Source organism: Columba livia, chromosome 9, assembly GCF_036013475.1.
Source record: "Columba livia isolate bColLiv1 breed racing homer chromosome 9, bColLiv1.pat.W.v2, whole genome shotgun sequence".
In the NCBI taxonomy this organism is placed as follows: Eukaryota; Metazoa; Chordata; class Aves; order Columbiformes; family Columbidae; genus Columba; species Columba livia.
Window position 1 is genome coordinate 25,150,855 of NC_088610.1, and position 25,730 is coordinate 25,176,584.

General features: G+C 40.0%; 1 protein-coding gene across 6 annotated transcripts in view; it reads right to left on the reverse strand.

Annotated features, from left to right (window-relative positions):
- LOC102084468 (glypican-5) overlaps window positions 1–25,730 on the reverse strand; it is a 442,035-nt gene that overhangs the window by 355,915 nt on the left and 60,390 nt on the right. For all 6 annotated transcript variants that reach the window (XM_065074303.1, XM_065074305.1, XM_065074304.1 and 3 more), the window contains exon 2: window positions 21,748–21,909. In XM_065074303.1, coding sequence (XP_064930375.1) covers window positions 21,748–21,909 — 162 coding nt within the window. The remainder of the gene's footprint in view (window positions 1–21,747; window positions 21,910–25,730) is intronic.

Here is a 25,730-nt window from a genome sequence, read left to right on the forward strand (position 1 = left end):
GAAATCTGATGCTCCTCACCGCCAACCAGTAACTTAATCCAGTTTAGATACCCTGTTTCAACTGAAAATTTGGAATTAAGTAGACAACAACAGGAACAGACCTGTTGCTATAATCCTGTTTCTGAAGTCCTACATACATATTCCTTAACTTTGCCTTCAATAGCACTGTGTCTTGGCAGTATCAGCCTACAGGTCTAGCACAAGGTCTCCGCTAACAGTGTGTGCCTTGACACACACTTTCCATATGCGTGTTTAAAGCTCTGTACCTTAATACTACTGTAATAACTACCTTATTGCTTGACTTGCATTCTACATTTCACTCGGCCCTAAAAAGTTAATTGTTTTGCTTATTTGAAAATACACTTCAGTGTTTCTGAAAACAAAAAAGATACATTACTTTCTTTTATTAGAAGCTGTAGTGAATGGGCAGAATTTGTCAGAATGCACTAAAAAACAAAATCATCAATAGGCAGTATGAGTTACCCTGATGCCAAAAACACTAAAACCGAGCTCGTGCAGCAGCCTCACAGAGATTTATTGGTCTGGAACGAGTAAGGAGCCTCTCAAGCCAAAAGATGTTACTGCATTAAGAACTGCACTGGATGAAAACACTAGATAAAATTTCACTAAAGGGACTCAATGAAAACCATTGAATTTACATGGTTTTTCTTTCCACAGAATATATGAAATCAGCATCTGGCTTCTTTTAATAAAAACTATTTTTTCTTTTTTTTTTTTTTTTTTAATTTTAGAATAGCTCATTGTTGCGCTGTATAGAAGAAATCAATTTATTCTGCAGGCAGACACGTTCAATATGGATTTAATAGGTTATATGACTGAGAAAGTATTTAACAAATACTTTCATCAGGAAATTCTGCTGCCTAAAGTGAGAAACTATCCCAAGGTAGTTCAAGACATTTGAGATGTGCATCCGGACTCCCACATGTGAACATATGGGGATGTTTTGGGATGGGCTGGGGTACGGTTTTCTTCGTAACACTCCACTGAGCACCTTGTCTTTTGGTACCCTAATGCAACCACAGCATTTTGATTTGAAAGTGCAAATATCCATAAGTGCAGCTAGTACTGACCTATCTGGGATTTTTAAATATATTAATCTGGAATTCTAACATTATCAACAGGAATCTTTCAACCAGAGATACAACCGCAAAGCATGCTGTTTCTGTTCTGGGGTAAAACAGGTTCAGTTACTCGGAAATGTTCAAGAACATTCAGAGAGCTGAGATTCAGTCTAGTTCAGATTTGAATCAAGTCCATGAACTGTAAATAGAAACACACTAACCCCCCACAGGGACAGCAGGGAACTCCCAGGGCCCCCATGATGTGCTGAATGGGTTCTTTTGGAAAGGACTGCTACACTTCAAGAATGCTGATTGAAAGAGATTTCATTTTCCGTTAAATAAAGAAATGGGAAGAGGGCTTTTCTTTTTTTCAGTTCTCCCTTGCACTAGCCAAAGCTGTGAACATACACTCGTGATTAATTCTGTTCCTCAACTTATAAGCAATAGCGTCCACACTACCTTATCACAATGCGTTTTTCCAGCTATACAGCAAACCACACAAGGTCATTACTCAGACCTTAAAATGGCTGCATACAGATACCTCCTTGCGTAAATAAAATGAAATCACAAAGCACGCTCTTTTCGTCCTACAGGTTATATGGGTTCAGATTTGCTGGTGCACACCTTAATCAGATTTTCAAAATAGATCTGAGGCAGAACATAAGTGGTTCTCCCACTTGTTTTTTATTCTTCCAAGAAATGAAAAATAAACTAAAAAGATAAATAAAAATATAAATAGATGATTTTAAAAGGCTGACACCAACTCTGCCAGTAATCACAGTTCTAGATTATTGCCTCTCGGTAGTTTTGTTTGTAACAAGCTTTTCATACATGGTTTAGTGATGACCCCACCATACATTTCAATTTGATCTATACTTTTGGCGTTCACTATCCTAACTCTGAACATATTTTGAAATAAATTGTGGGACTTGTTCTGTGTCATGAGATTAGGAAAATAAAAAGGCAAACTTTTAGACAGGCCAACCTGATTAAAAACCTGGTTAAAAAGCATACACATGTTGCTATCACATGGTTTTCCACTGTAAAGGTTATTTGTGCTACTTATCTTAAATTGCCACTTCTGAAACATCATGCACAGGTCTACGCTTTAATTAATATGGTTTAACCAAACAACATCATACGGTCTGCAATATCACAGGTGACAGACGTGATGTAAATACAAAAAGGATGACAATTCAAGCAGCAGAGTTAGTTTAGCTCTGTAAAAAGTGGAATGAAAAACATTAACGACTTTTTGCTTCACACACAATGTACACATTTAATAGATTAATTATTTAAAAAAAATTGAAGAGTAAACACCTTTGATACCTAAAACCTCAGGACTCTCCCCTCCTTTGGAGGGAGCACAACAGAAAATACATTCAAAGATTGAATCTAAATCAGGTCCAAAATTGAAAATAAAAGAATGAACGCATCTAGATCTCTTTATGCTTATAATTCATGCTGAAAATTAAACAGAAATAGCACCCAAATACTAACAAGAAAAGAGCCTCTTCACACTTACAGCTCAACACAAACATTAAAACAGTTTCAGAGAAACTTTCATTACCATCATCATGGATCAGCAACTGCATAGGTTTTAAATAGCAAGCCAATATGAGAACATGTCCAAATTACTCTAAAGGTCATCATAAAGGTTTTTATCATTTTTATATCCAAATTATTGTGCATGTGAATCTGAGAAATTCAAAGGTTAGCGTGTAAATAGACTTCAGTTACTTTGTCCAAAATCCCTCAGGCTGTTGAAACTCATTTTCTGACCACTAAAACTTGTAAAAATCAAGATGGTTGATTTACAGAATATTGAGTTCTTTGGTCCCAAACCAACGAAGAACCTAAGCATGTGTCTGTCTTCAAAACACATGAATCAAGGGATAAACCTGACCTGTGGAGTCAGTGAGTCACCATGAATGGCTGTGGAAGGAAGACAAAAATGAGTTGTCATTAGGCATCAAGAAACTTAGTTGGCAGAACAAGAATATATTCAGTATTTAGATTATTCCTTAGACATGCTGTACAGCATGGCCATCTTAATAAGTTGGGAGACCCCAAGCATTTCAAGTTCATCTGGCTGCTAGATACTCCAGCCTAGCCAGCTCCTGTCTGTGCTGACAGCTCTGAGTGGTTACACAGAAAGCTGGACACCTAACCGGGAGCAGTCTTAGGAGACAGAGCAAAACACAGTGGTGACTCCACAGCATGTTGTGAAGAGGAGAAACACCCCGCTCCACAGAGAGGGGATGGTCAACCACACACCCTTTCCACTCATCACATTAGCTTGTGACTGGGCAGCACTAAGTGAAGCATCAAACTACAACATCATAGTTTACTGTGTTAGGATCAACGCTGGTTTTAAGATGACTGTTCTGCTGCCTAAACACACTGGGATATTCACTAAGGAAAAGGAGGCTTCAGAAATCAGGAGTCAACAGACATTAGTTACCACTGTGCAGCTGCCTCTTAGAAAGAAATGTTGCTTTAATGCTCTGGAAAAGCCTCAGGTCTTCCGAGACACTACCCAGGGTGATGTCAGTGCAGACAACATCCCACCAAGAGTATGTTCTCTTCAGGTGGTCACCTTGTTTTCATATTATGTAGTGGTCTTCGGTCCAGGCAAGAAGGAAACTACTCAGTCATGTTGGTGATGCTGTGTGCAGGATTTCAACAAACAACTCGATTCTTCTATCCCGGCAAAATTGAAATTAAGGCAACGTGCCTGTGAAAGCAGCAAAAGTCAGAGCGCCCCTCCAGGCTTTTCACAAAAGGGGTTCTTGCACCGTACCCTGCAGACCAGCAACAGCAGGGTAAAGCTGCAAGAGTCATAGGGTGGGCAGAACAGGGCAGCAGGGAACAACATGACAGCTGCATTCCTTGAAGCTGCATTCCCGTAAGCCCCATTTTTGCTAGGTTTGAAACAAACACAGCTGTTCAACTAAATTTGTCTCTAGTTCCTTAGCCTATTAAGTAGTAACAATACAGCAACACCACAGTCACTTCTTTCAAGAAAAGACATCGAAAGACAATTTACTCTGCTTGCAGTCTCTTCCCTGGCCTGAATGCAGACACATTGCGGCTCCCCAACATTTCATACAAGAAAGCAGTTGGATATTCAGCTAACAGAGGGGACTACACCTCCTCATCCTCTGCTTATCCAGCATCTTCATCCACTGCAAATGTATGACAGCTCTTCAGAACTTTGAGGTAACAGGTGACATGTCTTTCCTTTATTATATTCTTTTTAAGCAAAGCAGATACATATATTCATGCTTGACTGTGTTTCACATCTGTCAGGCCTGTAATCTCACTACGCAGATTTTAAGAAACACACTAAGGCCAGACCAGCTCCATTTTGGTCCCTGCATAAACAGGACCTTGCGGTGCACCACCAAGCGCAGCACGTGCTCTGGTGGCACTTGACAGGACAGCAGTCCCAAAAGGTGTGTTGCCGAGTGTGCGGCGGGAAGAGTGGGTGGGCTGGAAGCAGAGTGGTTTGTAAGCCTGTGTTTTGCTTTTAGTATTTTTGTTTTATTGATCTTGATATAAAAAGTCACTAAAAACTGCTACAAAACCCATCAGTCATGAAACAAGATCAAAAGCAGGCCTACAGAAAAGATGCCTGCTTGAGCAGAGACCTTGATGATCGCTTCAGAAAGACAAGAAAGCACATCCTTAAATAATGTTTATAGCTTCAAAACTGCTCTGTTCAGACAGATTATAAAATTAGATAAAACTATCTATTGCCTTGAGCGATGACAGGAAAATGAACGTTTCATCCTCTACAGAACCAGGAATCTTCAGATAAGATTTGCTTCTGCCACCAAAAGATAAATCACTGTGGGTCTCACGCTGCTGTAATTTACACCAGTTACACCTAGTTAACTCAAAAGCCTCCACTCAAGTTACTCCATCTCCAAGTAGCTACAAGGAGAATCAGTTTTCAGAGAGAGAGAGATAACTACAAAGTTCTAAAAACCTTCATTAGTTCTTGCATTTTCCTTGAAAATGTGCCATCCCTGGGCTTATTTTATCTTTACTATTCATCAGACCATTATTTCTAAGCATACAGTGAACAGATGTGTAGGTAGTATTTCTCTTCATATAGTTCTTTTCCTACATGTCTTATTTGTCCTTGAATTCTTAGGTACTCCTTTTTGCAATATCAAAATAATCACTGAGAATAATATTCTCTCAAATGTAGTGAATATACTTCGAAAAAGAAATAAGTGGGGAAGGAAAATTTGCAAATACTAAAAAAAAATACTACAGACCTCATATCCCCATTAGGAAGTATCTAGATAACAAAGCAAAAACTTAAAACCAATTCTGATTTAAAGCACCGCAATTACACTTCCTGTTCTCCAACCGAAAACGTACCTGGCTCATTAAAAAAGTCCACTCCACTCTGAAGTCAACAGCACTCTCAAAAGAAATTGCAGCTTTGTGCTATCAAATGCCACTTGTGTGTGGCATCGGTTAACATCTTCAAGAAAGAGAATGACTGAACCTCAACATGCACAAACACACAGAGCTCCCCATCAGCAGGACATTCTGCTCCCACCTTAAACCAATGCCCACAGCTCTCAGTTATCTGTGGGTAGAAGAAGAATTCAGAGAGAGTGCCTGAGCTTGTATGCTCTGCTGGATGTCATAGTTTGATGTCAGCTGTGTTACTGTACAACAGCCATAAATGCCTCAAAATAAATTTAGTATTGAACAGTAATAGCTTTGCCGTAGGGATGACAGACTGAGGATACTGGAAAATGAAATCTTAATAGGGAAGGATAGCATCTGTTACTAGATTAATTAATTCAAACAAAATATATCTTTTGGACACAAAAGTCCTTCAGACACAAAACTCTGAAGGACTATGACCAAAAAAATTGTCTATTTTCCTTCCCAACTATATTGGCAAATCTAGTGAAACAAAGTATCTCATCTCTTCTCATACTGTTTGCAGAATTTACTCTGTGCATTTGAACATCCAACTATTGTTCCTCTTCCTCCAGCTTTTCCAAATTTTGCTACTAAGTACAGAAGCAGTAAGAGTAAGGCAGGTGTATCTGATCTCCACAGTCTCAGAATGGGGGGGGGGGGGGGGGTGAAAGCTGCTCTATTTAGCATGTAAGTTAGAACATTAAAATGTCATAAGAATATTTGGTTTTCAACAAAAATTGATGACACTGGATTTTGGTTCTTTGTACACTTAGTTTCTCTGCTGGACTCAGTCTCCATGGATTGTATTATTAAATCCAAATGAAAAAGAGCACCTAACTGTCTATGTGTATACATAAAATATTGCAAGTACTGATATCTTGCATGTTCTTAAGACACTTTCTGGCTTCCTCCCGCACCCCAGCAGGAGCGGATGAACGATCCTTCTCACGGGAATCCTCTTTTGTGAGCTGCACTGCAGGTTGCCAGGAGGAGGTTCTTCAGTAATGAGTTCAAGCTGGCTCATACCAACTGTGGTTCACATTTGCCACTTAGCAAAATATTCCATGGCACATCCCAATAAAGTAATCTACACTCAGAGAACAGAAGCATCCCCCTTTCTTTGGCATCGTAATTTAAAAACTGCAGTTGCATTCTATCCTGGAAGTCAGGGTCCAAGCTCATTTATTAAAATATTACCAAGGATTTTAACTGCTTTTGGACCAAAACCAAAGTAAATGCTTTATTCGGTTTTGTGAAGACTATATAAATCTAAGTCAGAAGACCCACTTCTCATTCCTATGATTTCAAGTGAAGAAAAATATTCCTCTTGGTAACACCTACTTTGTTCCACACTGGTAGTATATCCACCTACTGACATCTGCCATCACTATTCAGGACCTCGATACGCAAGAGACAGAGCCTGCCAGGGTGAAAGCTAACATCTCAAACCTATGTAAATCCTTACAGGATGGCAACAGCTTCGGTAGAAACTTCTCAAGCAAGCACTTCTGAGTCACTAAAATTTGTTTTACTTCCAGTGCACAGATTGACTCATTGCTCCAAACAGTACTGAAAGAAGTTACATAAACGAAGACTGAGTTATCACTTGATGCAGTTTTCTCCTCTGATGGCTTTCTGCCTTGGGTCTGACCCTTTGCTTCAAGAAGTATGACCAAGACTTCACAGAAATACAAAAAGCAGGATGGAATGAAGGACACGCCTGTCAGGTTGCCTATGATGGGCCAACTGTAAGAATCATTTCACTAAAAGAAGCACATGCACATGTTTGAAGCCTGTGATCAGCTTTTGTGCATTGGCAGAATCCAGTAACAAACCAGACTCTGACTACAGCTTCTTACTGTCAAACATCTTGGGAGTTTGCACAACGATCATTTTTTAGGAAGCAGAAACCAATCCTAAAACAATAATTGTCAACACTGCAGAAAAAAGTAGGAACCAGGTAGTGGCAGTAGAGTCAGACATATCCCTGGGGGAGTCCTAGATGCATTTTGCAGCAGGAAATACAGGCAGAGAGGAGTCCACATACAAAAGCACACTTGAGTGATTCTGTACCTCTGCAGAGTCATCACAGCGATGGCACGGTTGAAAAAGCATCCTGTGGATCCCCAGCACAGCACACTGGAAAGCAATGCCTTTGTTACAGGGCCAAAAACCATGGGACAGTATTTCATTCTTACATATACCCTAGGTACATTGGGCCACCCACACATTAATATTACACCCATTTAACTTAAGCCAGTTCAGGAACTTATTTTCCAAGTTTCTGAATTCCACTGATGCTTACCAAATGACACAATTTGCCTTTATTTACAAAGAATTTTTTAAGTAGTTATGAATTGGTCTACTAATAACTAGTCAAAATAAATAGCAAAATAGCCTGGGCTAAAAGGATTCACCCTCCTGTAGATGGTCTGCTGTTTCTTCTGTTTCACATTCACTTGCCAGTGGCCATAAAACTTTTTTTTTGGCTGTAAATTTGGGGATGCTTACATTTTCTGACCATTGCTTTACGGATGACTACATCTGAAGGAGTTATTCTTTCTGGAGCATAAAGTTTTAAGATTTAAAAATGAAAAATATACCATAATCTCTGTGTGTGGTTTTTGTTTGTTTTTTAAATATTTGCACATTTAAAATTACTCCAAATTTTGGGGGCCAATGTGCTACAGGAAGTGGGAGAGTTCTGCCAAATCCAAACAGCCTCTTTCACCACACACATCATGCAGAAAGATGTACCTTGGATTTAAGAGTTTGTAAGAACGTATTTCATCAAGAGTCCTTCACCTTTCTTTACTTTTAAAACAAAACCTAAAAATGCTCACATTTAAGTGCATAACCACACGACTGGCTGCATCAAAGTTGTACTATACTCGAATAGCTTAGATCCTTCAACAGACACGGCACCATTGAAACTACCGAGATTCCCTCCCACCCCGGCCCCAGCTGACCACAGCACAAATACAGACCTTGTTATCAGGAAATAACATGCACCGCCTAATGGCACAAAGGTGCAATTTTCCCTCTTAGCTCACACACATAAGATCTGCATTTATCTTGTTACACAAAGAAAGTCTATTGTTTAGAAGCATTGGGAACATTCCCTGTTGAGTCAGGCACAGAAGCAGCCCTGATTTGTAACTTTTTATTTAGTCCATAGAGGAGGAAAAAACCAGCTCTTTGCGACATGCCATAACAGTTCCTTAGAGGATTCTTCATGGGAAGAAATAGAAGGTCTTCCAGATATTTTAGACCATATTTTCTGTTATGAGTTTCACACAACCTGGGCCAAAACTACTAGGAGAAAAAAGCAGGATGTAATACATGAGGAACTGATTAAATGCATGTAGAAAGGAAATTCTAGCTTAGATAACTGGTTTTGGGTGTGCTGGTCATCTGTGTTTCTCTGAGTGCTCTTTATGCACCCACAATTACTACCTATCCAGCTGTACAAAAGCTGCTTGATGGTTCCAGAGCCCAACAGACCTGTGCAGCTGGGCAAAGGCAAGCTAAGCCTGGGCACTGAGATGGAACAAAAGGCGGTTTCTGGAGCTGTGACTCCTGCTCAAGGTGCCAGTGGGACATGGGACCTCAGGCATTTCAGGAATCACTTGTCATGTATGGAAAACACAGGTACTAGAAAGCAGCCAAGGAGAAGCCTCCTTAAAACACCACTGAAAGGGGAAGAAAGATCTACAAGCTCCATGTTTCTACACGTGCACTTCTAAAATCCTCATAGCAAATACATACTGTTTATTTCTACAGAAAGCCACTATTCCTGTTTATAGTCTTCTGTTTCCAGTGAATATTACAAAACCTAACAACACCAATTATAGAAAGGGTAAAGAAACTAAGTTTCCTACAAACATTCCTCTTCCCCAGCGCAATCTAAAAGTTGCTAAAGGAGGTTCTCCCAAGAAACTGACAGCCAGATCAGATGATGTTACACAATTGCAAAATAGTTATGGTAAAAAAGTGCAAGAAGTGTTAGAGCTCTTCTTTCAAATAAGAATCCACTAAGATTTGCACCAGCATTTCCATTCCAAATGTAAACATCTGCAGGGATCCTAATTTTAGTATGGTACATCAAAGACAAAAGTCTTAATAGAGGAAAAAGAAGAGAGCCAATCTCTCAAACCTTCCCCTTTCCGATTAAAGATTCAGAGCAGATAGTTATCCCCAGCAGAACAAGGCTGGTAGATCCTCTAAAGTCTGACATAAACCATCCTTTAGTAGCTGTAAATAAGCCTATAAGACCAGGGGAAAGATTCTGGGGATGTGGGGAACACATGATCCATAAATTCCTTACTTCCACGTCTTATCCTCACATTGTTGCTTAAGTCTGCAGATATCCCAAAATTCTGGTGACTGCCAAGGCAACTATTAATTCACTTCCATCAAAAATAAGAGGGAAAAAAAAAATCCAAAGCCTCCTGGATCAACAGTTTTTGGAAACAATGCAAGACCTGTGATGTGGTGCTGGAACAGCATCTCAGTCAAAACTGCTGCTTGCCAGTAATTCAAACTAAGACATTCTCATCCTAGTATACAAACAAACACATAAGGAGTGAAGTGGTTTGAGTTCACACCCTACTCTACCCCAACTGCAGGTCAGCCTTATGCAGACAAGCTCCACCTGCCCTTAAACCCTGCTCTCCCATGACACGGCCATACAACTTCATGTCAGCACAGCCTGGTTAACTACCAAAAGGTAATGACAAGCAAATGTTAAAAGCGCCATGTATTTCAGCATGTTTTCAGTGTGTCTACTGAAACACCTACATTTGGTTCTAAGACAAAGATGAAATGCTAACAAGCAGTTAACAGGGCTACAGTAGCAAATTAGACTGGAAAAGCAGGTAGAAAAATCCCTCCTTTTAATAGAAATGGCACCAGTGGCATAGAGGCTATCTCACAGAAAATCAGCAAGGCCCTGCAGATCATCAATGGCATTCAGGTTCACTCCAAAAGCAAGAACTCAATGCAACGCTTAAAGAAAAGTTAGAGTCAATGGGAAGCTGTTAGGTAGCTGCACTAGCTAACCATTTCCCAATAAAATGGATAGGAAATAATGCAGCAGATTGTTTATAACTACACAAGGCTTCCTAATTCCTAAATATAAAAGATCTGAGTTTAGAGAAAACATGTTAAACTTTCTACAAGCATGATGATAATTACAGCTCCAGTACTTCATCAAGGAAACTCCAAGTCCCAGCAAGATAGCGAGCAAAAGGCATAATCTGATAGCTACACTTCCAAAGTATTACACTCCAGCTGCATGGCCAGAAGTGCAGAAATGCAATCCAAACAGATGTCCACGATGAAGGCACAGGACAAGGAATCCATGCTAACTTCGAGTCTGATGTATTGCACATACCACTTCACAGAAATTTTTGTCGACAGATGATGAACAGCCCTTTCAGCTTAAGGTCAGATGGAGGAGCAAGTTTTAATGAGAATCGTGCTCACATACCAGATATCTCCATGCAGTTATTGCTACAATTCTAAAAAGCTTTGAAAATATTCTGTCTGAAGGTAAATGCTCACATGAATAAACTACGTAAATCAAGTACGCCTCTTTTTAAACTAGAGCATCCTCAAAGCCTATCTGCTTCCATCACAACACCCTCGACTGGCGGGCAGCCTAGGAAGCCATGACATCCTTGAGTAACAAAATTTTGACAAGCAAATTTTGAACCAAGATGAAGCACAGAAACTCTGAAATCTAACCTAAAAATCCTGACATTACAAATGTGCTCGTAAACGCTAGAACTGCTATCTCTTACACTGAAAAACGTGATCCTATTGTTCTTACACACCCCCATCTGTCTATTCCTCTGTGTCTCATATTACAGTAACACTGCAACCTTCCTGGGACTGGCACAGTTTCTTAGATCTTGATATACAGCACAGTGAAGTCCTAGCCCATAAATAAAATACCACATGACAGCAACAGCAATAAGTCACTTTCTGTTAATAAGTGAAAGAAAAATATTTTATCCTCACTTTTAACAACTATACGTACCTAACAGTTTAGGTTCGATAATGCATTATTACATAGTGTTACTAAAAGGCATATATGCAAACTCCTCTGAAAGTAAAAAAACAAAATACATCTGCATTACACAGATGATGAACTAATTTTTCTGAAAAAATAATGCAGAAGAACCCAAGACATTCCACATTTGCCTCCTAAAATAAGGTAAGAAAGCGATGGAAGTGTATTTCCTAATGCCAGTTAACCTGGCCAAGTTTATTTTATTTTCTGAGTAAAATTACTTTCATCCATTGAGAGTCTACCATTGACAAATAGAGCATGCTGCAAACTGAAATGCCGCACTGCTATTACTGAGGCAGGGAGCTGAGGTTTCAATCTATTTTCTCCTGATACTTGCTTTCAGATATCTGCTCTCTGAACCTTGTCAGTCTCACTCAATCATTTTCTTTTTGAAGTCTGAAAATGCAACAGTGAGAATGAAGGATTTCCTGCAAATCAGTCTTTTTGCACGCAGTTTGTTATCTCCAACATTTTTTTCTCTCCTATTTTTACTGAATTGCTCAGTTTCAGTGTTACAGTACCTATACTCTTGTTCAAAGAACATCTAAAATTTTATATGTAGAAATGGCCTTAAAGAATGCCTTTCCTGTTTTCAATCTCACAATACAAGGACTAATAAAACAACAAAAAGGAAGTTAAGAAGACCAATCGTCTTTAGAAGAAATGGATGTGTAATTTAAAGCTGAATTATAATTGAAATAACTCCCCCATAAACTGAAAGACGGGCAATGATCCTCTTTTTGCAGGCTGCGAAAGTTCTGTGCAGGAATTGTGTTCATATACTCACACTCCTGTTCAAAAAATTTGTCAGAACACACCACTGCTCAGGTCTTCGTCCATCTTTTCACAAAATGTCAGACTAGCTTAGGCAAGAGGGAACTTGGACTGAGAACAATTTCATAAGATTTACTGAAATATTCACAGAACCAGCAGCAGAGTCACTGGGACGGGGGTCTTCATTTAACTGGAGACTGAGCAGTAACGCTACCTGTATGGAAATGCCATGCCAGAAAGAATGTGAAGTAGTGGCAGAAAACCACCCACCTTCTAGTCCACAGTAAGGAGGCCACTGAAATCTCACAAGACAGTTGTGAATAAAGCGTGTAACTGCAGCAGAAAGAAGACACTGAAGGAGATTCCAGAAACACTGTCACAGAAACACTGCCCTCACAGCAGCAGCTGTGTGTGTTAAAGTCTCCCCAGGTAGCCAAGCCCTCACATTAATTTGCTCCCTCTGCTCTTGCAGAGTTCCCTTAATTTGCTTTTTTATTTTTTTATTTTTTTTTTTAGGAATAAACACTTTCTGTCCAGCTATCTTTGTGTTTTCTTTTATCTGGATTAATTTGTCGTTGATTTATTTGGCTACACTTCCACTATGACTTTATATTCTGGAAACACAGTCAACAGCCTGACAAGGTACTTGGAAGAACAAAGAAGATCGATCATTACAACAACAGACAGGTGAAATATGGACACAGACATTTAAGATGACTAGATATTTGTGCTCATTAGATTTCTTGTTCTAGCACCAATATGCCCTACCCACATTGCATGAACAACAGTTATAAATAGATAATGAAGAGACTGTCCCTGCCCCAAATTGCTTACATTCTAGCTATCGAATGACAGTCAAAGCCAGACAAGCTCAGGGAGCAATTTTACACAATGATTATAAAGGCTAAATGGATTATATCTTACCTAGATTATTCGCTGTTTCCTTCTAAATGTATTTAATGTACATTTATCTCACCACATCACAGGGAATTACACCATCCTTTCAAAGCCTTGGGCCAAACAATTCTGTAAAATCTGTATTTAATGACTTTTAAAAGTAACAATATAACACTTTTGCTTAACAATCAAAGCACTATAATTCTGGTAACCAATAAAAAACTTTGAAACTCATAAGTATATAATGATTACCAATGTAAGCTTCTGGCAAGACTAATATTATCCACTTATCCACAAGCACATTTCTGCGTATCACTTTCATGAAAAAACAACTGCACTATTTCCTAAATCAAACCCGCACACAACATGCAGGAACTCTCACGACAAGGAACTACTTGCAATGCTGGTGACTCCACGGTGTCACTGTTGACTGCTGATTGATGGAAGGCCACTTCAGTGTAATAAATAAGACTTGATACGAGGTTTTCCTATGTTTAAGGAGAAATCCATTATTAATAGAGTCTGGGGACATGACCTTTGTTACTAGAGATGGCCTGAAAGATAGTAATTTACATTGCATGGCTAGAATTAAGCGTTCTTCATAGGTTTTCATTAAATTTTCCACTTGAATTTGCTATTTTGAAAACATTAAGTCATCAGAATTTTCTGATGAAAGATTGCAATTTCCTCCATTATTCCTTCCTTTGATTTTTTTTTTCCCTGTGTTCTTTTAAATTTCTTTTAATTTCTTCCTTACAAGCTGCCCAAAGGACAAGGCGCAGCAAGGGGATACATCAATGGAAGCAGAAACACACAAAAATTACCCAGGTCAACAGGTATTTACATTATTATAGCAGCTAGGGGTGTTAATAAAGCACCAGCATCACAGGTGCTGTAGAGATCCAAGATAAAGCACAGCGCCTGTCCCAGAGTTTCCAAGAAAAGGGAAGGCAAAGCACAGCTGATGGGTACACACACAGGGGAGGAACGACAACGTAACAGGCAGAGGATTCAGCATGTTTTGGGTTGAACTGTCACAAGCGTTTTATCATGACCTTCAGGAGAGTTTTGAGAACAGAATTTAAAGGAAGACAATGAAGGCACAGCGGATGCTCACAGCACATGTTTCTCTAACATGAAAGACAGGCACAGGAAAAAACAAAAAGGTATCCATTGGAATTTTGATATTCAGTGAATGAAAATGCTGGTATTACCAGCCTGTGACAGAAACTGAGATTTAAATCATAAACCACAGGGGACTGGCAGCATGGGATACACTGGAAAACACAAGACGAAAGGCAAGATGCAAGAAGGCAGCACTATCAAGGAAACTGAATGTGATCAGGAGTTTGACTGGAGAAAAGAGATTTTCAGTAGGACTCTGAGAACCTTAAAAAAAAACCACACCAGTGAAAACAGTAAAAAATCATTGGATACTTTCATAACTCATACTATGGGAGATGAAAGAGCATGAGAAAAGTCAAGAGAGACAGTCTTAGAGGACATAAGAGGTCAGAATCAACTTCTTCACACACTCATTTTATGTTTAATATGCACTACAGAAAAATTTTAAAGGGGGAAGTTTTATTTGGTTGGGTTTTTTTTTTCCCCACACAGCTGAAAATTAAAGCATATTCCTTAAATTACTTACGGATAGTAGATCATATTGATCACAATTTCTATGAAAAATGGAACAATACGCCAGGTAACACTTTCATTCTCTTGTAATGTGAACCATGAAAATGTCTACCTGAATTGATCATACTGACAAAAGACTACATATAACTTGTGAAAAGGTAATATTTCAAAGGATCACAGGTAGTCTTTCAGCCAAAAAAGAATACTTCACACCATTTGAAATGCTTAGAGATTGAACACACACAAGCTGTAAAATGAGTTAAATAATCACCATTCACAATGTAATATTAATATTTACTCACAGTTCCTGGCTCACCACCAAGATTTTTTTAATTCTGCACATTCAGAAGATAAAAGGTGAGAGCATTGGGGAATATCACATTGCAAATATTAAGTTTATATTTTGCCAAGAAAAGGACAATTAAAGGAGAGAATTTAACACTGCTTCCCTCACCCATATGCAGAAAAAAACTGAAGACTTAGCTAATCTAAAACCATAAATGGCATGTAGAAGATAATTATACTGGCAATAACTACACTTTCAAACAATAAAACTTAAGAATCAAGTGACACAATAGAATTAGTAGGCAGCACGCTTAAAGTAAGCAACCTGACGCACAACCAAATTGTGGGCCAGCACGTGGTTAATATTGCCAATTTTTTTGTGGTAGCCAAAAGATACCCTGGTGAAAGAAGAATTAATGGACAGTGGGTACAACAATGGATAAATACACCAGTGGATAATGAGTACATCTCAGTCTAACCCAGAAAGCTTTTGAACTATCATTCTCCAAGAAACAGTAGGGTACAAAAAGGAAAGCGTGTGCATGTTTCTGATATATTTTCTTGTTCATCAACTGGACAAGACTGCATTACACCACCCTGCAGCTTCACCCAGTGCAGCAGCACCTATGTGCAGCATGGGGAACCACACAGCAGGTGCTGACATTTCAGTTGAGATGGCACCGATAAAGAGAAGGAAAAAAGGATGGCAGGCTGAGATCATCCCCAACAAAGGTAATGCTTCACTGCTATCACATACCAGTTTCTCGGTGACACTGGTTACTTATTTCTAATGGACTCTGGCTCTCCTGCCCTACAGTTAAGCTTTTGTTGCCTCCAACTCAGGATAAGCTGTTTTACAGTAGGTTGCAAACCAGGGGAATTCCTATGTCTGAACTGATGGCACGCTAAGCACACTGGATTTATCAACTTTCGGGTAGGACCAAAATACAAAGGAGGAATTGGATCAAAGACTTAATGGAGAATACCCCTTCATCACACTGTGCTGCTCTGAAACACTGACCTGTCCGCAGACAGGGCAAAGCAGCCCAACTGTGCCAAAACCAAGGACAAAATGAGCATCTCTGTCTTCCAGCAAACACTGCAGGAAGCTACAATCAGCCAGAGTTCCCCTCCTCTCCAGAGCCTCTAGAAATCACAAGTACTTTTTTAGAGGGATCAGAAGAGGTTGCAAAGATAAACCAAGTTGCATTCTTGTATATATTTATGTGTATAGAAATAAAGGACACACATGCAAAGCTACAGCTAAAGAGGAATATTGCAGCCTCTCTTCGGCTGCACACGTAAAAGCGGCTTTCACTGCAGCTTGAAAACACAGATTGTTTGATGCACCAGAACAGGAATGAACAGTATACAGGGGGTGGACAAAAATACTCTAATGGAGCCTCTCTCTCCTGTCTCTCATTCTGTAGGGAAACACTTTTGTATTAAGCCAAAACCAAATTATACACGTCAGGGTTATACAAGTAGAAATGGGTGGGTAACAACTTGACTGAATAAAAGACCAAGTATTATGAGATTAAAAAACAAACCACCACCACCACTGTTTTAAAAACACTTCTGCATTTCTATAATCCAGAAGTAAATAAAGGAAACCAGAGGCATTGTTGGTAATGTCGGAAAGGTTTGTGTTGGTAATGGCTGGCTTTTTTTTTTCAATAGCTCACTGATTTTGGACTTCAACCATCTCCAGCATTGTGACTACACTTCATATAGTAATTAACTACAAACCAGAGTACAGTTGTCCAGCCAAGGCTTTTTCGTTCTCTGAAATTCATTGCACTTCACTGTTAACCATCCACACCTTATTTCAAGCTGATACTCCTAAATTCAGTAAAAATAAGTGTCAGCAGTGGTGCAACTCAGACAAATTAAAATGGAGAATGTTTTTAACTGTGTATGGCTCTAAGTGGCAGTGTACTACATTACTTATTTGGGGGAAAGCTCAGGTTAGTTGATTACTGGGCCCACTAAGTGTATCCATCCCAAGAACCACAAAAGCCCTCCCGTTCACCAGGGAGGATGCCAGATCAAAAACTCTGTGCTTAAGGACTTGTTGGTTCGACTGGGCATTAACTTTCAGGTATTTTACTGACAGTCAGGAGTCTGGGCTTCATCCTTGCTACAACTAGTTTCCCCCCTCCGCCTTGCACCATTCACGTCCTTCCCAGTTGTCTGTTTGGATCAGATGATAACAGGGCAAAACAACATGTGTGCACAACCATGTCACTGCAACTCCTTCTACTGGAAATAGCAGCAAGGAGCTTTCCCAACTAGCATCTCCCTATTCCATTTAAAGCAGAGCATAAGCACAGCTTTGCCAAACCCCTCAAGTTAGGAAAGTAATAGAGTGCTACAAAGCTAATCTACCCTCCCACAGGTGGGAGAATATGGGAACACCTAGTCCTGCCATTTGACCCCACAGATGAACGCTGTTTCAGAGAAACAACACTAAATTATTGGTTTACAACCAACATGCTTCCATTCATGAAAAACCTTTCTCTTCAGAAGCTGTGAGTGAACAATTCCTATTGCCTGCTGTAGAAAAAGTACAAAGAATAGTAATTTTTTTTTTGTAACTGCTCAGCTCAAAGCAAGCTTTACTCTGTACCTCTGATACCTGCTAATTTGGTGACTGAAATGTGATGTAGGTTTCAAAGCACCTTGGTTCTGCTTCTCTGCAGAACAAAAAAAAATTAGCAGTGTTTCAATTCTCATTACCCCAAATTAGCCTCATCATGACCCGTGCAGAGCCAAGCTTTCTGGGGTCCTTACGTGGCACCTGTTAGTGCTCCAGAAAGGACACAGATAAGGGAGGGCAGGTTTCTCTGCTGTCTGCCCACAACAAAGCTTTCGTGTTAGGCTATTGATACCTCTTTTGATAGCAACTTTCACCCTGCACACCCGTGCCACTTTTAATCCACTAACAATGGATAAGTTGCCTTGCTTGGAAGTGTCCCCAAGGGAGTACAGGGACTGAATGTGGGGACCAGGAGGACGACTGTGCCAAGTAACATGTAGTATCACCACCAAGACATAAATCTAAGCTAAAACATTTGTTTACATGCAAGCCTAAAAAAGGTTGGGACAAACAAAACTAAGTTCAAAGGAGAATTTTCTGCTTATCGAAGGGGAAAGCAAGTCACAAAATAAAAGCATCCTGTTTGATCATTCATTTAAATAGTTCTGGTGGGCATTTCAGGCTGCAGCCATGGGAGCAAAGACAAAAAGATGCGCGCATCTTTAGATAGGACAAACTGACCCACTCCAAAATGCATCCAAATCACCACCCCTTGTGAAGAGGCAGAAGGTGACATACTGGGAGCATCACAATAGGTACATTCTCCTCTGTTATACTGTTCCTATTACAGTCTGGCACACTTACATGTCTCATCCACTCACTTCATCTTGCCTTTGAATCCATTTGGAGTAGCAAGTCATTAATAACACATCTGTAGTGACTAATACCATAGTTATGACTATTAGGCTACACCATGGACCAAACCATGAAGTGAGAGTGGATCCAGCAGCTTTCCATGAAACCGTCCTCCAGTGCCTGGTGACATTCAACATGCCAAACACCAAAAAGATTTTGTGACAGCATCTGATTTTGCAGAAGCTGCATCTGATGCCACAATTCCCCAGCAGCCAGCTGGCCCCTTCATTCCTGCCTCCCTCTCTCCTCTCCTGTTACTCCAGGTAGGTTGTTTTACAGCCCGCAGCCAATGCCAGTGTGCCTCTTCCTACTCAAATCAGGTGTAACAGCAACAACATCAGAGACAGGAGTTCAAGCAAAACACATCCATGCAGAAGCTTGATTTATTAAGTGTTTGAGCAACGACTAGGTTGCTAATATTGAAAACTTAAAAGGGGAAAAAAAATACCAGGACTGCACCATAGTGCTAAGGCTGTCCATATGTACAGATTGGGCATTAGCCCAAATATAACAAGCCTGCTCACAGCTGTGGTATATTTAATCAAGTCTTACAGACTCATTATTCTGCACAACTAAATCCAGCACCTGTAAAATTGTTTTATTTCAGCTGTGGGCAAAGCTACTTAAATAACATTTTCAATTTAAGAAGAAGAAACAAAATGCCTTCAAGTCCAAAATGTCTACAGTCAACTGCAGTAACCAGGCAGTGCAGAGGGAATATTTAACCAAGTTCCTTAAATCCCTACCCATATGATAAAGCTTTTTGCTATTAATACTTATGGTATCTAATTGCAGGTCTTCAGAACCAAGTGTCTTTTGACTTCTGTTACAGAATAAGGAGATGAGAGCTTAAACACATTCTCCGTCCCTCCACCCTCCAAAACCAGCTCTCTTTTCCCACCATGTTCTCAAAGCTGGACTCCTGAAAATCCTATTCATATACTGTATTAGTCTTGAAAACTATTTAATCAGTATGGATATAATATTAACAGTACTGTATGCTAACAGTGCATAAAAAGCAGTTAAGATTTCTTTCCTCAGCAGAAGGCAGCAAGGCTAAATACTGCTTTGCTTTGACTACATATTACTAAAAACATATATATATATATATATAAAAGAAAGTAAATTGTGCATGAAAATTGTACGAGTAAACATCACCACATAAAAATGCATGAACTGCAATTTTTTTAGCAAATCAGAGCCAGCTCTCACTGCTGCAATAAACATGAAATCTAAAAGGCACCTGAAGGCTTTTAAAATACGGGTATTTCTTTTCTAAGTCTTTAAAAGTGCTTTTGGCACACTCACACTTTATCATTCAAAATAGCAACAAAACAAAACAGGCTCAAAGGACAGAGCTAATTCAATGCAAAGATCTTCCCTCTCACACAGCACCACTCTTAGCAACAGAATGTTTATCCAGCACGGGATGAAGAGAGGGGCTTTTCCCTGACACCTGGGACAAAACCAGAGAACAAAAGCAGCTCCCAGTGCAAGACGGAAAAGTTACATTTTTCAAGTGTTCCCACCTCATGTGGACAGAAGGCCCGTCAGAACAAGTCACAACAAACCACCTATTTACCTACTTCCAGAAAATGCTTGTAAATTTAAACTGTGTGAAACATCTAACTACCTCTTTCATTCCATCAAAAGGCTTCATCAGCAATGGACAATAAAGCTACTGGGTTGACCTATAGAGGCTGGTAGGTTAATCTATTCTGACCTTATCTTTATTCAATCATGAAACTGAAAGATTGCCTGAATAACTTACCACCATTCAACAATGCCAACAGTCACTCTTTCACTGCATTGCTCGTCCAAAGCGCCTTCCAACCTAATTTTTAAATCACGGGGGATATTTAAAATTTTCAACTATTAATTGTAAAATCAACCAAAACGCCATTTCTCACTCATCGGTACAGAACACAGAAAAGTACTAAACAACCAAAAGAAGAAGAAAATTTGTCTTGCCCTTGCATGTCTCTTTCAGACTTTCAACATCCCTTACTGTCAATTTTAGATAATATGCTATCCCTTAACTGTCAATCACATCTTTTATTTATAGTATTTTCACTCAAACAGAGGAAACTAGACAAAAAAAAACATACTATTTGAGAAAAACAGCCTTATAACAATACATTTAATCATACAGACCTCACTGTATTTTAATAACTACTGGCTTGTTTTCAAAACCCATTTCGTGAGGGTGCTGAGCACTAAACATAGCAAAGCAGAGAGTTAAAATTAAGCACATAATTAGGCCCACAGCAGCCAGTAAGCCAGATTCATCACTCAGTGATTGATTTAATCGCTCAGCTCTCTCATATTTAAAGTTCACAGCCTATGCTTACATGTCCTTCTGCAGAAAAGTCTCCCTGGCTCAACATCATACAGCACACAATCCTACAGGAGTATTTTCCTGCCTTTAATAGTACAATAACCATCCATACAAAGAAACAACACAGACTTACATCAACCTGTTATAGCAAGGTAGCTTTGAGAACAGCAAGAGTTACAAGAACACACTTGCAGCACAGGATCCTTCATGCGTTCATATTTAACTGTGTGGCTGTAATTCTTGAAAACAGATCACTCTTCATGTGACCTGTCAGGTAGTGAAACACTAACATAAAGACAGCGCTATGTTCTCATTTTAAATATCAGTCGGAGCACTTACTCTTCAGCATCAAATAAATGTATTTTCATTTAAATTGCTACACCAGTGAGTGGTTTGGCAACAGAAGATAATATCAAAGCACAACCAACCATCAGGCACCTAAACTGAAATCTGAAAATGCCTCAAAAAAAAGCCATGCCAATCTTTTTTTAAAATGATCCCAGGAACAAAGTCTAAGCTTAAATCTATTCCTAATTAGATTTAAGCAGATGCTTAAAATACCAGGCAAGATTAAGTGTCATCACCTTTCCCAAAAGCAGGATCAAAGAACAGAGAAGTAAACCATAAGCCAGTAACTACAACACGCGATGCAAGAGAAATGGGAAACAAAGGAAGGAGCTCGTCCTTTTGATTGCAGAAGATGCTTAATAAACTACTCATAGGACTGCAGTACCTCAGAGGTTCCTACCTTGAAAAGCTGTGATATGACCAACGATCATGTACTTCAGTTCGAAGTTCAGTGCCTGGATACTCTGAGTCCTCTCCCTTCGAACAGCTGCCTGGTAGCTTTCTTCCATTTTCTTGGTGCAACATGTTGGTGCTCGATGTTGACAGATCTGTAAATCTGACTCTTAAAGCAAACAGGAAAAACACAAGCATTAGAAAAACTTCCCACTGAAACCATAAAAACAAATAATGCTTCTTCATATCAAAGCAACCATGTTTAAAATTTTGAAACAAAAAACAACTCATAAGGAATGATACTGCAAAAGCCCATTATTGTCTCAAGAACGCTAATTTATTACTGTTTCAGCTGAATTTGGATATCATCACATTAATCAGCTACTAACATGTTTTATACCATTAAGACCACGGGACACAAAATCATCTAAACAGTCAAGGGTACAGCAGAATCACTGAATATGCACAGTCAAAGGGGAAACATGTCCACTGCACACCTTGTTCTAAAGGCATCATAACTTGAACATCTGAGTGAAAACCATGCCTCAAATTAGGATGCAATATTCATCTGTATAGTGCCTCAAGGAACTACTTACTTACCTCTTACACTATGGTAGCTGAAGTAGCTTCCCCAGCCCCCTTTTCTCTCTAGTTTTAACATGTGTAGTTCCTTTCTGAATCAGATTTCAAACCAAAACAAGCAGCAATAGTTGCCACAAAACCAGAACTGATGTCTGATTCTGCACCAGCCTCAGTTTAGGAGTCCATGGCCAAAGGAAAGGAACTGACTCCACAGAGACCCAGAGCTATCTACAAGCCCTAGAAAGTCGGAGACTGCTATTTCAATTTCTAGGCTTAACTCATAGTGAACGTCAAAAAGTATTTACCTGAACTTAAAAAGAACTGGTTTTAAACTTAGTGGATCTCCATCTACTAACCACTGTCAAGTAACCTTGAAATTTTTGAAAACAAGTTCTACACTGCCTACATCTAAGATAAAGGCAATGAAATCACTTCCACCTCACAACTACAGAGAACATTGAAAGGCAATTAAAAACAACAGAGATGTCTGGATTTAAGTTGCTGTGAACACCACTGGCAGTCTCTCCCCACACAGCAGCAACAGGACCAGAGGGCATGAATGAGTGGAAACAACCCTGATTCTCCAAAGGGATTCCACACAGGCTACCACAGAGCACCTGAGACCAGGCCTTGGGACAGAAATATTAATGAAAAATTACATTGCGTTAGCCCTCATCATCTGGCCTCACAGGTTAACACATAGCAAGACCCCACATGCAGTCGACAATGATGAAAAACAAGAGGGTACAAAGATGCACCAAAAAAGCAACAGAGGAACATCCAAACCACCAGGCTCTGCTCAGGGACTGCTCAACAGCTCATTAAAATCACAACTGCAGGGAGGAGCTCCAATAAATCTCCCTTGCCAGGGAAAAAAACATAAAAACACTGAATTTGCTGAACTGTCTCATTTGACTTGAAAATATTGTTTTGAGTCTGCAATTACTCATTTGAAAGTGAAGCTAATTTCCATCAAAAATGTCAAAATGAAAGTGAAATATTTCACCTACATTTTATATCAGTTCACGAAGTTGTCACAGGCTGGGCTGACTCAAGATACCATTTTGGAGGTGAATTTGTTTCATGCTTTGATATCTCAAACACAGGAAAAAACAACTCTGCCCACTCAAATCTGAGGTCCTAAGCCCAGCTGAAAGCTCTTGAGAGGAGACCACCACACAGCAGCATAAACCAGCAGGCTGCTAAAAGCAGCGGCAGGAGGGCTGCGCACTCGTCACCGGCTGGGCACGCTTGCCTGCTCTCCTCTGCCAGAGATGCTGTCCCAGGTTGAAATTAGCTTCCTGGCCAGGCTGATTTTAACTTGGATTGGTTCCCTGATCCAGCTCACCCCATTAACATATGTTTGCTCTGTCACAAGGAACTGGGGGTTGGGGAAGGACCACTTCTCTGAGCTGCCACCACAAAGTGTATGTGGAATTATAGTATAAACTGCTGAGCAAACAACTCTAGTTTTGCAAATAGGTATCTGAGCAGAGGGGTTGTAAATGTTACTCCTCATCTGCGCTGCCAGGCTGCTGTTATTCAGAGCATTTCCCCTTACAACAGCCCTCTGAATTTTTGTTTGAAAGGCTTTTGTAAAGCTCAGACCTGTAGCAAAAGGGTGTGAATAGAGAGCAGTGCATGCTGCCTACGTGCTGGTCCTGGCAAGAAAGCTCCACGCAGCAATCAGTGCTGTGGATAGTGCTCCCCTTTGAACCGCCTCACCACATGAACCTGCATCTCCTCCAGAAAGCTCTGAGAATACGGCTGTCTCAGCTGGAACTGCACTCCTGGGATTCCCCACCCAGTTACCTCCTCTGATGAGTACTCCAAGAGCCTAAGGATTAGTTTTTGCTGGTCCAGAGCCAAAATGATGCAGAGGGCACACAAATAGAAACAGTGCTGAGCTCCTGACAGTTAAGGAACCTGATGTAAAACATAGAGCATTAAAAGACTGGTGAAGAGCACACCCCGCTGCCCCAGCCGTACTATGGGGTCAGTGCTGTCGTGCAGAGAGCCTGGCAATTCCCTTTGCTTCAATACCAGCCTGCGGGTGTCACTTCTAAAAAAATTAAAGAAACCTAATAAAAGTTTTCAGTGCTATACATGCCTGGGTGCTGAGATCAAATTAAAACCGTTCAGTAATATCTTGAAGTCTTTAATAACTCTGATACTAAAATTAGTTTATCTCATCTTAATGCAAAATACCCGCTACAACAGAGAAAGAAGCAGGGAGCAACAGTGACCCGGTGCTGACCGAGCAGCACACTGCACAAACACTGCCAGGACATGGGGTAAGCACCCAGCTCTCCCCAAAACACAGCACCCCCTGAGCCCCACACACACCCTCCTTAGTGCAGCACCACCAGTCAGCAGCGGGGAGACCACCTCATGGGCAAACTCCTCCTTGGAGCTCAGGAACAGACCCATTCTATACACCAGAGAAGAAGCACCACTTGTGAATGAGGAAAGAAAACCTAACAGCAGCATATTTCTCTCTAAGACCTTCTTAACGTTCCCCAAGCTGGTCCCCTTATTTCTCAACTAATAACTTAGTTTGGAAGGAACCTCTAGTTCAACTTTCCCCTTAAAGCAGGTCAAACTACATAAGGGCTTTATTCAGCCAAGTTTTAGGCATCTCCAAGGACAGATGATGCCACAACTTCTCATGGTCCCTGTTCCAATATTTGACCACCCCAATGTTAAAAAAGCAAATTAAAAAATTGTATCTAGTGAGAATTTCCCATGTTCCAACTCGTGTCCATCACTCCTCAGCACACCACTGTGTGCCTGCAAGAATCAGGCTCCACCTGCTCTATTTCCTCCCAGCAGACAGCTGAGGACAAGAGATGATCTCCCTCCATCTTCTCTTCCTACAACTGAATAAACCCAGCTCTCTATTCCCACACATGCTCCTGACCATGACGGGAGCCCTGTGCTAGGCTCTAATGCTGTGCCACAGATGTGAAACACCTGCATCCCAAGAAACCTCTTTCTGTTTCATTTTCTTATGCATGAACTTATTAACAGAGCAGAACACCTTCCACCATACATGCCGGGGCTTCAATTCTAAGAGGTTTATAGCTTTCCTAAAACAAATCAATTTTCTGCTTCCGATCAGATGGAAGGATTACTCTGACAATTGTACATTATTTTTCCATTCTAGTCTGGTTTTCCCTTGAGTAGTGGTTAAAACTGTGGCTAAGCTTTTTATTTTCTAAAGTGGGAAAACATAGACTTTACAACCTTACTGTTATTATAAAAAACAGGATAAAATATCTTGCTCCACTTTGAAAAACAAGGTCACATTCAGAAGAGCAAGAAAAATTACACTAAACTGGAGTCTAAAGCATGAGTATTTTGGAAAGCAGCGATGATCCTTACTCCAAACTCATCTGCAACCCTAAA